Here is a 15092-nt window from a genome sequence, read left to right as displayed (position 1 = left end):
AGAAAGGCACAAGGATGTGGAGACTGAACAATATGCTATTGAACAAACAATGGATCATTGAAGAAATTAAAGAAGAAATAAAAAAATACCTGGAGGCAAATGAAAATGATAACATGCCATACCAACTCATATGGGATGCAGCAAAAGCTGTATTAAGAGGAAAATTCATTGCAATATACGCACATCTTAACAAACAAGAAAAATCCCAAATCAGCAATCTTAAACTACACCTAACTGAATTAGAGAAAGAAGAACAAAGCCCATAGTCAGCAGAAGGAGAGAAATAATAAAAATCAGAGCAGAAATAAATGCTATTGAAACAAAAAAGTCAGTAGAAAGGATCAATGAAACAAAGAGCTGGTTCTTTGAGAAGATAAGTAAAATTGACAAGCCCCAAGCCAGACTTAAAAGAAAAAAAGAGGGAAAGCTCAAATAAACAAAATCAGAAATGAAAGAGGAGACATAACAACAGACTCCGCAGAAATACAACAGATTATAAAAGAATACTATGAAAAACTATATGCCACCAAAATGGATAACCTAGAGGAAATGGATAAATTCTTGGACTCCTACAGTCTCCCAAAGCTCACTCAAGAAGAAGCAGACAATTTGAACAGACCAATTACAAGGAAAGAGATTGAAACAGCCATAAAAGCATCCCAAAGAATAAAACCCCAGGACCAGATGGCTTTCCTGGGGAATTCTATCAAACTTTCAGAGAGGATTCAATACCTATCCTTTTCAAGCTATTCCAAAAAATTAGGGAGGATGGAACACTTCCTAACACATTCTACGAGGCTAAGATCATGCTGATACCAAAGCCTGACAAGGACAGCACGAAAAATGAGAACTACTGGTCAATATCGCTGATGAACATAGATGCAAAAGTTCTCAACAAAATTTTGGCAACCTGAACACAGCAATTCATCAAAAGGATCATACATCATGATCAAGTGGGATTCATACCAGGGACACAGGGATGGTTCCACATCCGCAAATCAATCAACGTGATACACCACATCAACAAGTTGAGGAATAAAAACCACATGATCATCTCAATAGATGCAGAGAAAGCATTTGACAAGATCCAACAGCCATTTATGATAAAAACTCTGAACAAAATGGGCATAGAAGGGAACTACCTCAACATAATAAAGGCCATAAATGACAAACCCACAGCCAACATCATGCTCAATGGGCAAAAACTGAGCACCATCCCCCTGAAAACAGGAACGAGACAAGGATGCCCTGTATCACCACTCTTATTTAACATAGTACTGGAGGTTTTGACCAGAGCAATCAGGCAAGAAAAAGGAATGAAAGGAATCCAAATAGGGAGGGAAGAAGTGAAACCCTCGCTGTTTGCAGACAACATGATCTTATATCTAGAAAACCCCACAGAATCCATTGGAAAACTTTTAGAAGTAATCAACAACTACAGCAAAGTTGCAGGGTATAAAATCAATTTACATAAATCAGCATTTCTATACTCTAATAAGGAACTAACAGAAAAAGAACTGGAACACAATACCCTTCACAATCGCAACAAAAAGAATAAAATACCTCGGGGTGAATTTAACTAAGGAAGTGAAAGACTTATACAATGAAAATTACAAGGATTTTCTGACAGAAATGGATGACGACATAAAGAGGGGGAAAGACATTTCATGTACATGGATCAGAAGAATAAACATAGGTAAAATGTCCATTCTACCTAAAGCAATCTACAGATTCAATGCCATCCCAGTCAGAATCCCAATGACATTCTTTACAGAAATAGAACAAAGAATCCTAAAATTCATATGGGGCAACAAAAGACCCCGAATTGCTAAAGCAATCCTGAGAAAGAAGAACAAAGCTGGAGGCATCTCAGTCCCTGACTTCAAAGCATACTGCAAAGTTACAGTAATCAAAACAGCATGGTACTGGTACAAAAACAGGTGCACAGATCAATGGAACAGAATTGAAAGCCCAGAAATAAAACCACCCATCTATGGACAGCTAATCTTCAACAAAGGAGCTCAGGGCCTACACTGGAGAAAAGAAAGTCTTTTCAACAAATGGTGATGGGAAAACTGGAAAGCCAGATGTAAAAGAGTGAAAATTGACCATTCTTTTTCACCATTCACCAAAATAAATTCAAAATTGATCAAAGACCTAAAGGTGAGACCTGAAACCGTAAGGCTTCTAGAAGAAAATGTAGGCAGTACACTCTTTGTCATCACTATCAAAAGGATCTTTTTGGACACCATGTCTTCTCAGACAAGGGAAACAATAGAAAGAATAAACAAATGGGACTTCATCAGACTAAAGAGCTTCTTCAAGGCAAGGGAAAACAGAATTTAAACAAAAAAACAACCCACTAACTGGGAAAAAATATTTGCAAGTCATATATCTGACAAAGGCTTAATATCCATAACATATGAAGAACTCACACAACTCAACAACAAAAAATTAAACAACCCAATCAAAAACTGGGCAGGAGACATGAACAGACATTTCTCCAAAGAAGATATATGATTGGTCAATAGGCACATGAAAAGATGTTCATCATCGCTGATCATCAGGGAAATGCAAATCAAAACTACACTAAGATATCACCTTACACCCATTAGAATGACAAAAATAACCAAAACAAATAGTAACAAATGTTGGACAGGTTGTGGAAAAAAAGGAACCCTCATACACTGTTGGTGGGAATGCACACTGGTGCAGCCACTATGGAAAACAGTATGGAGATTCCTCAAAAAATTAATAATAGAACTACCATATGATCCAGCTATCCCACTACTGGGTATCTATCCAAAGAGCTGGAAGTCAGCAATTCCAAAAGTCTTATGCACCCCAATGTCCATTGTAGCATTATTTACAATAGCCAAGATGTGGAAGCAACCTAAGTGCCCATCAACAGATGATTGAATAAAAAAGAAGTGGTATATATATATACAATGGAATACTACTCAGCCATAAAAAAAAACAAAATCGTCCCATTTGCAACAACATGGATGGACCATGAGGGAATTATGTTAAGTGAAATAAGCCAGATAGAGGAGGACAATCTCTGTATGACTCCGCTCATATGAGGAATTTAAACACGTGGACAAAGAGAACAGATTAGTGGCTACCAGGGGAAAGGTGCGGTGTGTGGGGTGGACACAAAGGGTGAAGGGGTGCAACTACAACACGACTGACAAACAATAATGTACAACTGAAATTTCGCAAGATTGTAACCTATCATTAACTCAAAAACAAATTTCTTTAAAAATTAAACCCAGTTACCTTCCATTTTTGTTTACTTAGTATGCATCCAATGTAAGTAATACATCTTACATTTTGTTATCTCTACCCATAGGGCTAACTTAGTAATTCAGTGTGAAAATTGGTGGAACTTAGCCAAGCAGTTTGCAAGTCGAAGCCCACCCCTGAATTTCTTGTCCAGTCCTGTGCAGAGGACACTCATGAAGGCTCTTGTCTTGGGAGGTTTTGCACATATGGACACAGAAACCAAACAACAGTATTGGACAGAGGTAACAGTTCCCCTTATTTTGATTGCATCCTCTCATGTAACCCTGTAGTTGTTTTATCTGTGTGTTGTCATAAAATAGTCTGTGGAGATGTGAACTTTTCAGTCCTAGCTTTTCTGTTATCTTTCCCTCTAATGAATAGGTTGAAGCTTTACAGCTATCATCCTATGATCTATCTATATCTGCTCTGATGACGTTGATGTTGTCAAGTGTTCCATCGTTTAGGCATTTTTCCACAACGCAAATTAGAGCCTGAACTGGTGTATTAATTCTCCATTAAGAATCAGTGAGATGTTCCCTTATCTTGAACAAGGAGTTGCATGTTAGCCATTGTGTTAGTTTGCCATTGTATTAATTGCTGTACCAGCAGAAAGTTATTGTGTTGCAGTTCTGTGGGCCAGAAGTCTGAGATCAAGGTGTTGGTAGGGTTGGCTCCTTTTTTAAGCCTGTGAGGGAGGATCTGTTCCAGGCCTCTCCCCAAGCTTCTGCTGGTTTGCTGGCAATCTTTGGCGTTCCTTGGCTTATAGAAGCATCACTCTGATCTCTGCCTTCATCTTCCCATGACATTCTCCACGTGAGTATGTCTGTTTCCAAATTTCCCCTTTTTGTAAGGACACCTGCCAGTCATACTGGATTAGGGACTCACCCTAATGACCTTATCTTAATTTATCTAGTTACACCTGAAACAACCCGATTTCCAAATAAGACCATGTTCTGAGTTACTGGTGATTGGGACTTCAACCTATCAATTTTGGGGGGATATAATTCAGCCCGTAACAACCACCATAGACACCTTACCTTATTTAATAAGCTTTAAATCAAGAACCAAGAGTTACCAGTGTATGTAGGTTGCCAGCCTATAATCTTTGTGACTAGAGTACTCTTGATGTCTGAGAAGGGGCATGGTAACAGAATTAAGCAGTTGTCTGTGACTTTAGAGCCAGAAGGAAAACCCGGCTGACCATGTATTTCTAGTTCAAATAATTGTATTATCATATGTATAGCTTTAAATAGAATTAAGATATTATCATCATATATAAGGATGTTTACTCTTATACCCAGGGCAGAACTGATTATCTGACGTTATGTTCTATGCCAAGAGGAATTGGAAAGGAAAGAAACAGGCGAGAGCTTTGTTTGGTCTTGACCTTACAGAACAGAGGTTGGCCAACTGCAGCCCACAGATCAAATCTGGCCTGCTCCCTGTTCTGTAAAATAAAGTTTTTGAAACACAGTCTTGCTCAATTGTTTACATCTTGTCTGTGACTTGTTTCTGCACTACAGTGCAAGCATAATTGAGTAGTTGGACCAGAGATGGTATGTCCTACAAAGTCTAAAATATTTTCCCTCTGGCCCTTTATTGAAAAAAGTTTGCTAACCTTACTGTGGGGGCTTAATTTTTTACCCTTTTTTAAAGGTAATCAATTGGAAAGAGATGAGGATAGTAGCAGAATTCTGCTACTGACATTCAGGAGGTCGTATTGTGTGATTTGTGTGTTATTTTTTTTTTCTTTTTGGAACCTAAATTACTCGGAAGTGAGATGATGGCGTGTACTTATATGCTTTTCCATAAATATGATTTTCTTTTTTCCCCCTAGTTTTATTGAGATGTAATTGACATACATCACTGTATAAGTGTAAGGTCCATAGTATGACGGCGTGACTTACATATGTCGTGAAATGATTACCACAGTAAGTTAGTTAGCATCCATCATCTCATACAGATGTATTAAAAAGAAAAAGCAAAAAAAAAAAAAAAATTCTCTTTCCTTGTGTTAATAACAGCTTTCATATGATCATACAGCAGTGTTAACTATAGTCATCATGTTGTACATTATTACATCCCTAGCACTTATTTATCTTATAACTGGAAGTTTGTACCTTTTGACCCTGTGCCTCCAATTCCCTCTCCCTCCACCTCCTTCTTCTGGTAACCACAAATCTTTTTCTATGAGTTTGGTTTTGTTTTTTGATTTTCAGGGTTTTTTTTAGATTCCACATATAAGTAAGATCATACAGTATTTGTCTTTCTCTGTCTGACTTATTTCATTTAGCATAATGCCCTCAATTCATCTATGTTGTCGCAAATGGCAGGATTTCCTCATTTTTTAATGGCTGAATAATATTCCATTGTGTGTATATATACACCACAACTTCTTTATCCATTCATCTGTTGATGGAACTTAGGTTGTTTCCATGTCATGGCTGTCGTAAATGATAAATAACAAAAATTCAACTGAGTAAATTTAAAGGTCAAATTGGCTTTATTAAATGATTCATGAATTGGGCAGCACTCCCTTTAGGAAGTAGAGAACTCTGTCGAGCTGCAGAAGAGCAAAGGTTTGTCAAAGCAGAGAGGGAGGGGAAAAAAGGAAGTTGTTCGTGCAGAGTGCATTGTGTTAGGGGTCTGTGGGTGGATTCTCCCCAGGTGCTGACCAGGAAGTTCCAGGTTGCTGGGAGGGTGGAAACTGCAGTTAGGTTAGGTGTTAAGTTTTGGTGGAGCTTAGCATAAGTGACTCCATTTTGGCCCTGTTGTCTCCTTTTTTATTTATTCATTCGTTTATTTGATTGAGGTAACACTGGTTTATAACATTATATAAATTTCAGGTGTACGTCATTATATCTCGATTTCTGTGTATGTTGTCTGTTTTTTAACATAATAATACTGCCATGAACATGGGGTGCAGATATCTTTTCAAGTTAGTGTTTTTGTCTCCTTTGGATCTATTCCCAGAAGTGGAATTGCTGGATCATATGGCAGTTCTACTTTTAATTTTTTGAGGATCCTCCGAACTGCTTTCCATAGAGGCTGCACCAGTTTGCAATCCCATCAACAGTGCACAGAAGTTCCCTTTTCTCCACATCCTCGCCAGCACTTATGTTATCTCTTGTCTTTTTTGATGGTTGCCATTCTAACAGGTGTGAAATAGTATTTCATTCTGTTTTTAATTTGCATTTCCCTCCTGACTAGTGATGTTGAGCACCTTTTCATGTTTGTGTTCTTTCTTTATGTATGCCAGAAGTTAGGATGACCTTCAAAATGCAGGATGTAATGCATAGTTCAGATATTCTTTTTCTGTGCTTTCTCCAACAAGTAGAAATGTTTTGGAAAGTGAATATTTATCCAAGTTGAGGAAATAAAGTTGAAGAAATAAATAAAGCATGTGAATCAAACTTTTAGAAAAACTTTTAGAAAATTCATGCTTTCCTTTTATAGGTTCTTCAGCCACTTCAGCAGCGGTTCTTAAGAGTGATAAATCAAGAAAATTTTCAGCAGATGTGCCAGCAAGAGGAGGTCAAGCAGGAGATCACTGCCACACTGGAGGCCCTCTGTGGCATTGCTGAGGCTACCCAGATCGACAACGTAGCAATCCTGTTTAATTTTCTAATGGACTTCCTCACCAATTGCATTGGATTGATGGAAGTTTATAAAAATACTCCAGAGACTGTCAATCTCATAATAGAAGTTTTTGTTGAAGTTGCACATAAACAGATATGCTATCTTGGTGAGGTAAGCGCTTTCTAATTTTATCCCTTCAGGATTAAAGCTATAACAAAATAATAGATACGTTACTTCAAGTTTAATGAATATTATCTGAAATAATATTTTTATGCTTCCAAAAGATTTCTCATAAAAACTATTTTCAAAAGAACTCCGAATTCAGAGTAAGGCATGTTGAATGAATATAAATTCTTGCCCTAAAAAATGTTAATAATAGTGGGGCCAGCCTGGTGGCATAAGGGTTAAGTTTTGGCACTCTGCTTCAGCAGCCTGGGATTTGTGGGTTCAGATCCCGGGCACAGACCTATCTACCGCTCATCAAGCCATGCTGTGGCAGCATCCAACATACAAAATGGAGGAATATTGGCACAGATGTTAGCTCAGGGCCAATCTTCCTCACCAAAAAAAGAAAGTTAATAGTAATTGCTTTGGCCTAATATGTTATTCAGTCAAACTTATTCAAATGAGGAATATTTGGTAAAACAAATGGATTCTGGTAGAAAATTTTAACCAATTTCTCTGTGATAAAACCCTAAGGCTTAAAATTTTAAATGACAATTTGTATCTTTGTTTGTAAATCAGACGAATGTTTACACACACTAAATTCTCTTATATTCAGTAAGCAAAGATGGTATTTTTTGTCCCATTAAATTACAATAGTTTGTCTTCATCCAAGGTTTCACTTTTCACGGTTCAGTTACCTGCAGTCCAACTGCAGTTCAAAAATATTAAATGGAGGGGCCAGCCCGGTGGCGCAGTGGTTAACTTCGCACATTCTGCTTCTCGGCCGCCTGGGGTTTGCCGGTTTGGATCCTGGGTGCAGACATGGCACCACTTGGCATGCCATGCTGTGCTAGGCGTCCCACATATAAAGTAGAGGAAGATGGGCATGAATGTTAGCTCAGGGCCAGTCTTCCTCAGCAAAAAGAGGAGGATTGGCAATAGTTAGCTCAGGGCTAATCTTCCCCCCCAAAAAAAAAAGTTAAATGGAAAGTTCCAGAAATAATAAGTTTTAAATTGCACACTGCTCTGAGTAGTGTGATGAAATCTCACACTGTACCATCCCATCCTGCCCTGTCTAGCCCAGGATATGAATCATCTCCTTGTCCAGCATATCCACACTGTAGATGCCACCTGCCCATTGGTCACTAGGAGCCATTTCAGTTATCAATCAACTGTCATCAGATCGACTGTCTCCTTATTGGATTCAGTATAGGGTTCAGTACTATCCGTGGTTTCAGGCATCCACTGAGGGTCTTGGAATGTATCCTCCTTAGATAAGGGGGGCACAGTTGTGTTTAGAAAGCTATTTTAAAATAGCCTTTAAGGAATATATTTGTATTTGTTAGCAGATTAGTTTATATCTTATTCCAGATCATTTAATATAGGTTCCTGATTTGTAAACATTTTTTGTTAGAGTAAAGGAACCTGCTTAAAAGTAAGATTATATTCTATAAATCTATAAATGTAGTCACAGATACATTACTGAGAGGGCAGGCCAGTGCTGTTTATTGTAATATTTAAGACCACTATTTGGTACTCTGTGCTTTTGCAGGTAAAACAATTTTAAACTTTAAAATACTAAATTTTATACAGGAAGCTGAACAGGAGAAGTAAAGCAATTCTGTGGCCAAAATCTTATCATCTTTCTATTATATATTATCAAGTAACCAAAAACTTGGATGACAGATTTTATTGTTATTGTTTTATATGTTTTAAACATGTCTGTAATAGTTAATGTATGCTTTTTCATTCTTGTTAATGTTTTAGTATAGTTTAAAACATATTAGAGCTATTATTAGAATTGAGTGAATTTATTAGATTATGTTTTTAAGTTTCTTTAGTATTTATATGTGTCCCCAGGTAGGCACTGCCTAGTAGCATAATGTATGCATGCTTTCTTACAGTCCAAAGCTATGAACTTATATGAAGCCTGCCTTACTTTGTTGCAAGTATATTCTAAGAATAATTTAGGGCGGCAAAGAATAGATGTTACAGCTGAGGAAGAGCAATACCAAGACTTGCTTCTCATTATGGAACTTCTTACTAACCTTCTATCAAAAGAATTCATAGATTTCAGTGATACAGGTAAGGTGTGGTGTGATCGTTTTTAAATTTGTTGTTACTGTTTTTATCAAAGCAAAGGAATGTTCTCATTAAGTGAAATCCCGTGAAGAAGTTCAGTTCACAAAATACAGTCATGCGTCAGTTAATGTTGGGGTGTGTTCTGAGAAATGCATCGTTAGGCAATTTCGTCATTGTGCAAACACCTTAAAGTATATTTACATAAACCTAGATTATTACACAAACCTGGGCTATAGGATACTAACCCTTTGGGATCACCATCACATATGACCCAAACATGGTCGTGCAGCCCATGACTGTAGATGAAAGTCGACCTCTTTGTTTGAAGTGAGAGTGGGACCCATAGCCCTTGTGCTTGCCCTTCCTCTTATAGGAATAATAGTAATAATAGCTTCAATGAATTAGGTTCTTCCATTTGTTTGTTTAGTTTTCCTTCACCTGACTCTTACCCCACTGCCAACTTTGCCTTAAAACAAAAGGGATCTTGTCTTCTAAGAGAAAAATGAATCCTATCTAGCATCTTCTTTCATGTGTTGTGCAGACATTTGTGGTAGTGGACACTGTTGACTTCTTCATTTTGAGATTCTCTCTCTAAGTTGGATACTGTAACATTCCACTTTACTCGTTACTCCCAATACTTGAGATTGTTTTTTCTCTGTTTCCTTTCTTGTTTCATTTTCCTTATTTGCTGAACAAGGGTTTTTTCCAGTGTCTGCCCTGTCCTAGGCACCATGAGCTTCACAGTCTAGAAGGTTTACTCTCTTTCACAGTTAACTAGGGGTACCTAGGTGAAATGGTTTGAAAAGCACTGTCCTACACTTTCTCTCAGTGAATTCTTTTTATACCAAAGCCTCAGCTGCCACTCTTTTTCTAGGCCCAGCCTCTTATCCAAGTGTCATTCTCATGTTTTCTGATTCCTTCAGGTTGTTGCTTCTTAATCCAGAAGTTCTTAACCTTTTCTAGATCAGATGTGCCTTTAAAATCTGGAATAGTTACTGAGCCTTTCCCTTGAAAATTGTGTGTTATATCAACCCACAGAGTTTCACATACTCTATTAGTTGATTCATGGACCTTGGGAACTCTTCGACCTTGCAGGGGTGTAAGGCCCCAGCTTAAGTGCCTGCACCCCGAGGAGTCTGACTCAAAGTTAAGAACTAATACTGAAAGGTATGGGGGCCGGCCCCATGGCCGAGTGTTGGGTTCGTGCGCTCTGCTTCGGCGGCCCAGAGTTTCACCGGTTCGGATCCTGGGTGTGGACATGGCATCCCTCATGAGGCCATGCTGAGGCAGTGTCCCACATAGCACAAGCAGAGACACTCACAACTAGAATCTACAACTATGTACTGGGGGGCTTTGGGGAGAATAAAAAAAAGAAAGATTGGCAACACTTGGTTAGCTCAGGTGCCAATCTTAAAAGAAAAGAAAAAAAATCCTGAAAGGGATGGAAGAGCTGTGAAAGGCATTTGGAGGGAAAAGCCCTGTTAGGCTCCCAGGTTTCCGGTGCAAGTTGCACTTTCCCCTCTCTGCTATTCTGAAAACAGATTGTAGAACTAACAATAAACAGTTGAGGGGGAGGTTTTCAAAATAAAAAACTTAAAATCATAATAAAACATTAAGAAAAGAAATCGCAACTAAAATGCTCAGGATTTAAAGTACAAATTAAGGGGGAAAGATTAAAATAAGGGTAGGTAGGGTTGAAATTTAGAAGAAAGAAAAATGAAGACAAAATAGAAAATGATAGAGAAACAGCATTAGCTGATCAAATAGATGATAAAGAGGAAGATATTAGATTTTAGAATAATTAAAAATACTAAGTGAGATAAAGAACATTTTAAATATTATGAAATAAAATTAACATATTAGGTGAGGTATTAAAAGCATAACTGGAAATGGGCTTCAGCGCTACATTCTTGAATCCTTAGTGGAGCTCGTGACTAGAGAGCTGGTCCCACAGTGTTCAAGTCGGGACGGCCTTCACAGGCCCTGAGAGGCCCAGCGGCTGTGGGTGAGCTCCACAGCTGTCCTCCCACAGCTCCAGAGCAGGCCCAGCCTTCCCGCCGAGTGGAGTCCATGTGCACCAGTGCCCGGCTTTGGAAAATGGGATTCTTCCAACTAGAACTGACACTCCTGGGGAGAAGTTCAGAATTAGGCTGAGGAAGTGGTTTTCAAGGAGAAGTGCTTTTTATTACCCCGTTTTACCTTTTTTTTTTCTTGTTATAAAAGTCATAGCTCTTAATAGAAAAATTTTTAAGTACAGAGACAGAACAATCACCCAAACTTTGACATAATCCAGAATCAACTATAAATTCCATTTCAGTAATTTCTCTTTTGGTTATTTTGTACAGTTTTCTTTGCGATCACACTCAAGTATAATTTTATATTCTGCCTTTTTCATTATTGTTAGCTTTTTCCTTCTCATTAAAATTTTGCATGACTTCTTGACGGCTGCACAGTGTTCCATATTTGGGAATTTAGCCTGTTTCCCTAATATTGGACATCTACAATTTACAGTACATTTATGATTTTGCTATTATAAATAGTGATGCAGGCGTCACTTCTGTGGATAGATCTCTGAATTTCTTACTATATCCTTAGTATATACAATGCTCAAAAGTCTCTTAATATACTGCTTTTGAGAGTAACTATCACACTGTGTCCTCACCAACATTTACATGTTATCATTTAAAAGTCATTTTTAATTTAATACATCAGAAGCAGTATCTTGAAAACGTTTACATTGTTTGATGAATGATTAGAATGAACTGATTTTCATTGGGTTTGTGGTTTTGTTAGATGTTTGTTTATGGGTTTTGCTCACTTATCTGTTTGGGTCTTAGGATTCTTATTAATTTATATGCATTCTTTATAGATTAAGGATAATAACCCTTTGTCATATTAGTAACTTTTTAAAAAACTACTTTCTTTTTTATGTAATGTTTTAATTTCTATATTTTTCTCCATTCTTTTTCAGCTTAGAAAAATTACACATACCTAAGAGATAAAATAAATATTATTGTGGAAATTATTTAATTCATCGTATGACCAGTGTGTTGGTGGAGTAGATTTTACTTTTCAAAATATTGATTAAGCAGTAGTTTTACTTTCATTGTTGTAGAATAATAATGTAAACACAGAGTATCTGCATCAAGTACTCAGAGACCCTAAAAAATGAAATGCAAAGGATGACCCAGGGCAAGGCTTACCAGATGTCTTTATTATCCCTTCATAGATTTATTTTGGCTTAGGGGTTTGAGTCCGTTTCCACTTTCCTGAAGGTAGAATATATCCAACTTGGTAGGTTTGTTGATGTTACAACTATAAGGTTGCATTATTTTTATTTTAATAGATGAAGTGTTTAGAGGACATGAGCCGGGGCAAGCGGCAAACAGACCTGTGTCGGCAGCTGATGTTGTTTTATATGGAGTCAACCTAATTCTGCCCTTGATGTCTCAAGACCTTCTGAAGGTAATTGAAGAAAGTGAATGCGAACCGTAAAACTGTGCATGCTCAAACTTTAAAGATGTTTAAGACAAGAATACACCTCTGATTTAATTAGAGGTTTAAGTACCTGCTTATCTGTTAAGTACACATGAAAATAAAATGTTTGAGTGCTGTTACGTGTCATTCACACTGTGCGTGTAGCTCAGTACACAGGCCCTCACTTAATCCTCCCCCTGAGTCCTTTGTTTGCTGATGCATTAGTGACAGAAAAAACCTGGCTGTTTTAGAAACTGAGTTCTAATGTTAGCCGTTTTGATTCACTCATCATTTGTCATTAAGCGAATAAAGTAAGTTATATATTTAAGTGTATTCCTCTGATACTTTTGAACATCATTCTCAGGTTGAGGAATTGAGCAACAGAAGGCATTTTCTAAGCCACTCCCTGTAGAAATGGGATGGTAAGAAACCAAGACTAACGCAGTTTTTTAATTTTTGTGTTCTGACTACATAATGGCTTGGTTTCACCCGGCAGTATTGAGGGTGTGGTGATGAGGAGGCTGCCTTTCTTCTTCCCCTGTATACCGTAGAGGAGGGACTCTCTTTTCATGAGGTGACATAGCGGGCTAAGGCTGGGGACAAAGACAGGGACGGAGAGGAAGAGGGAGGGGTGTGTGCATGCACAAGATAGAGTGTGAGAGGGAAAGAGGTAGGAGGAGGGAAGAAAGTAGAGATTGAGCAGCGTTTGGAGGTTGAGTGTGAGAGTCAGGGTGCTGTTAGATTCTCACCTAGCAGGATGTAACCACACGCTGCTCTCCTTAAGAAACTTCTCTACTGGAAAGGATTCTGGGGCCCCGTGAGCCAGGTATTCATGCAGCAACCATTCGCCTGGGGAAGTTTAATAAACTCTCTATTGATTCGCTTTTAGGGTTTTTGGTTTGGGTTTTTTTTTAATCAAATAAACCATTAAACGTGTATTTTCTTAAGCAAGGCAACCTGTAGATTACCTACCTACTTTTTGCCTCAGTTCTCCAGGACCATCCAACCGGAGGGTAGATTTTGGAAGTGTGAGGCGCTGAGTACTCTGTTCTATGCATAATCTTAACAATTTGCATCACATTCTTGTATTCTCCAACATGCTTGAATGCAAATAAACACATTTACAAAAGGGTTTTATTCACAGATCATTTAATAATTTGAGATTTGGCTACTTTTTCAAAGTAAACACCAGAATATCTGGAATTGGCTGTAGCTTTTATTAACTGTCCAAAAGATCATTGTTTCTACTATGTATTACTTTCATATTAGTTACTAAAATATTCCCTTTATGGAAACTTATGTTTACATTTAATTAGGTCTTCATGTTTTCTATATCTTGTATGTGTTTTGAAGAAATCATTATACTTAGAAGCTTGTCAGTTATTATTGTATTGCATTAAGGAAAATAGAAATTAGATACCATTAGGAATCTAAATATTTAATATTTCTTTTTCAGTTTCCAACCCTTTGTAATCAATACTACAAATTAATCACATTTATCTGCGAGATTTTTCCTGAAAAAATACCACAGCTTCCTGAAGATCTTTTTAAAAGTCTGATGTACTCTCTAGAACTAGGAATGACGTCATATCCTTTAAATGGACATCTTTATTACTTGTCACTGGGGGAAAGGTTTTTAAGATTTTTATTTTATTTTTTCTTTTGTGGTTTAGTTTTACTTCTTAAAAAAGCAGTCATCTCTGTAACTGCCCTAATTCTGTGTTTCCTTCATTAGTTTACTTCATTTTGTCCTCCTTTCACAGATACCAGTGGCATTTGGCCCCTGGTCCCAAAGTCACTGTTTCATTAAGTGCCCCCAATTAGTAATGTCATATCCTGTTGCTAAGTCTCTCATCTTAGCTATCTGATGGTAGAGAATAATATGACTTTTTCTCAGTTGTATGCATTATAATCAGAAACACGCTAGAAATCTCCAGTCTTAGACCCCAAACACTTATGAATCATCTCAAAAACACTGCAAATCTTTTCTCTCATAATTCGGTAAAGACATATTGCACACTAATATACTCACTTATCTGTACTCATTTCTAGAAGTAGTCATCCATTTGATAATAGCTATAATTTTTTTATCTTTGGTAAGTCAAGTATATCTACTCTAGTTTGTTCTTTGACCTTCGTGATCAGAATGAGTTCGGAGGTTTGCCAGCTTTGCCTGGAAGCGTTAACGCCATTAGCTGAACAGTGTGCAAAAGCACAAGAAACAGATTCACCACTTTTCCTAGCAACACGGCACTTTCTTAAGGTAAGGTGTTCGGGTGGTGTGTGTGAAACCGTCTGTTTTGATAAGTACAGTCAGTGCACATAAATCTTCATTCAAATGAGGAAACACTTTCATAGATGTGGAAATAATTACTTTCTGTTCACTGTATTTTCTGGAGATCAACTTCCTGGACACATTTTTCTCCACTTTTATTTTCTGTTCTTAAAAATTGATGTGGTAGGGGCCGGCCCCGTGGCCGAGTGGGTAAGTTCGCGAGCTCTGC

General features: G+C 37.6%; 1 protein-coding gene across 3 annotated transcripts in view; it reads left to right on the top strand.

The window, feature by feature from the left end:
• XPO4 (exportin 4) overlaps window positions 1–15092 on the top strand; it is a 125824-nt gene that overhangs the window by 103022 nt on the left and 7710 nt on the right. For all 3 annotated transcript variants that reach the window (XM_070239450.1, XM_070239452.1, XM_070239451.1), the window contains 6 exons: window positions 3353–3527; window positions 6742–7035; window positions 8934–9114; window positions 12458–12576; window positions 14045–14176; window positions 14735–14851. In XM_070239450.1, the coding sequence (XP_070095551.1) occupies window positions 3353–3527; window positions 6742–7035; window positions 8934–9114; window positions 12458–12576; window positions 14045–14176; window positions 14735–14851 (1018 nt within the window). The remainder of the gene's footprint in view (window positions 1–3352; window positions 3528–6741; window positions 7036–8933; window positions 9115–12457; window positions 12577–14044; window positions 14177–14734; window positions 14852–15092) is intronic.

The sequence above is a fragment of the Equus caballus genome, chromosome 17 (assembly GCF_041296265.1).
Source record: "Equus caballus isolate H_3958 breed thoroughbred chromosome 17, TB-T2T, whole genome shotgun sequence".
In the NCBI taxonomy this organism is placed as follows: Eukaryota; Metazoa; Chordata; class Mammalia; order Perissodactyla; family Equidae; genus Equus; species Equus caballus.
This window is presented reverse-complemented; position numbering and strand designations above follow the sequence as displayed.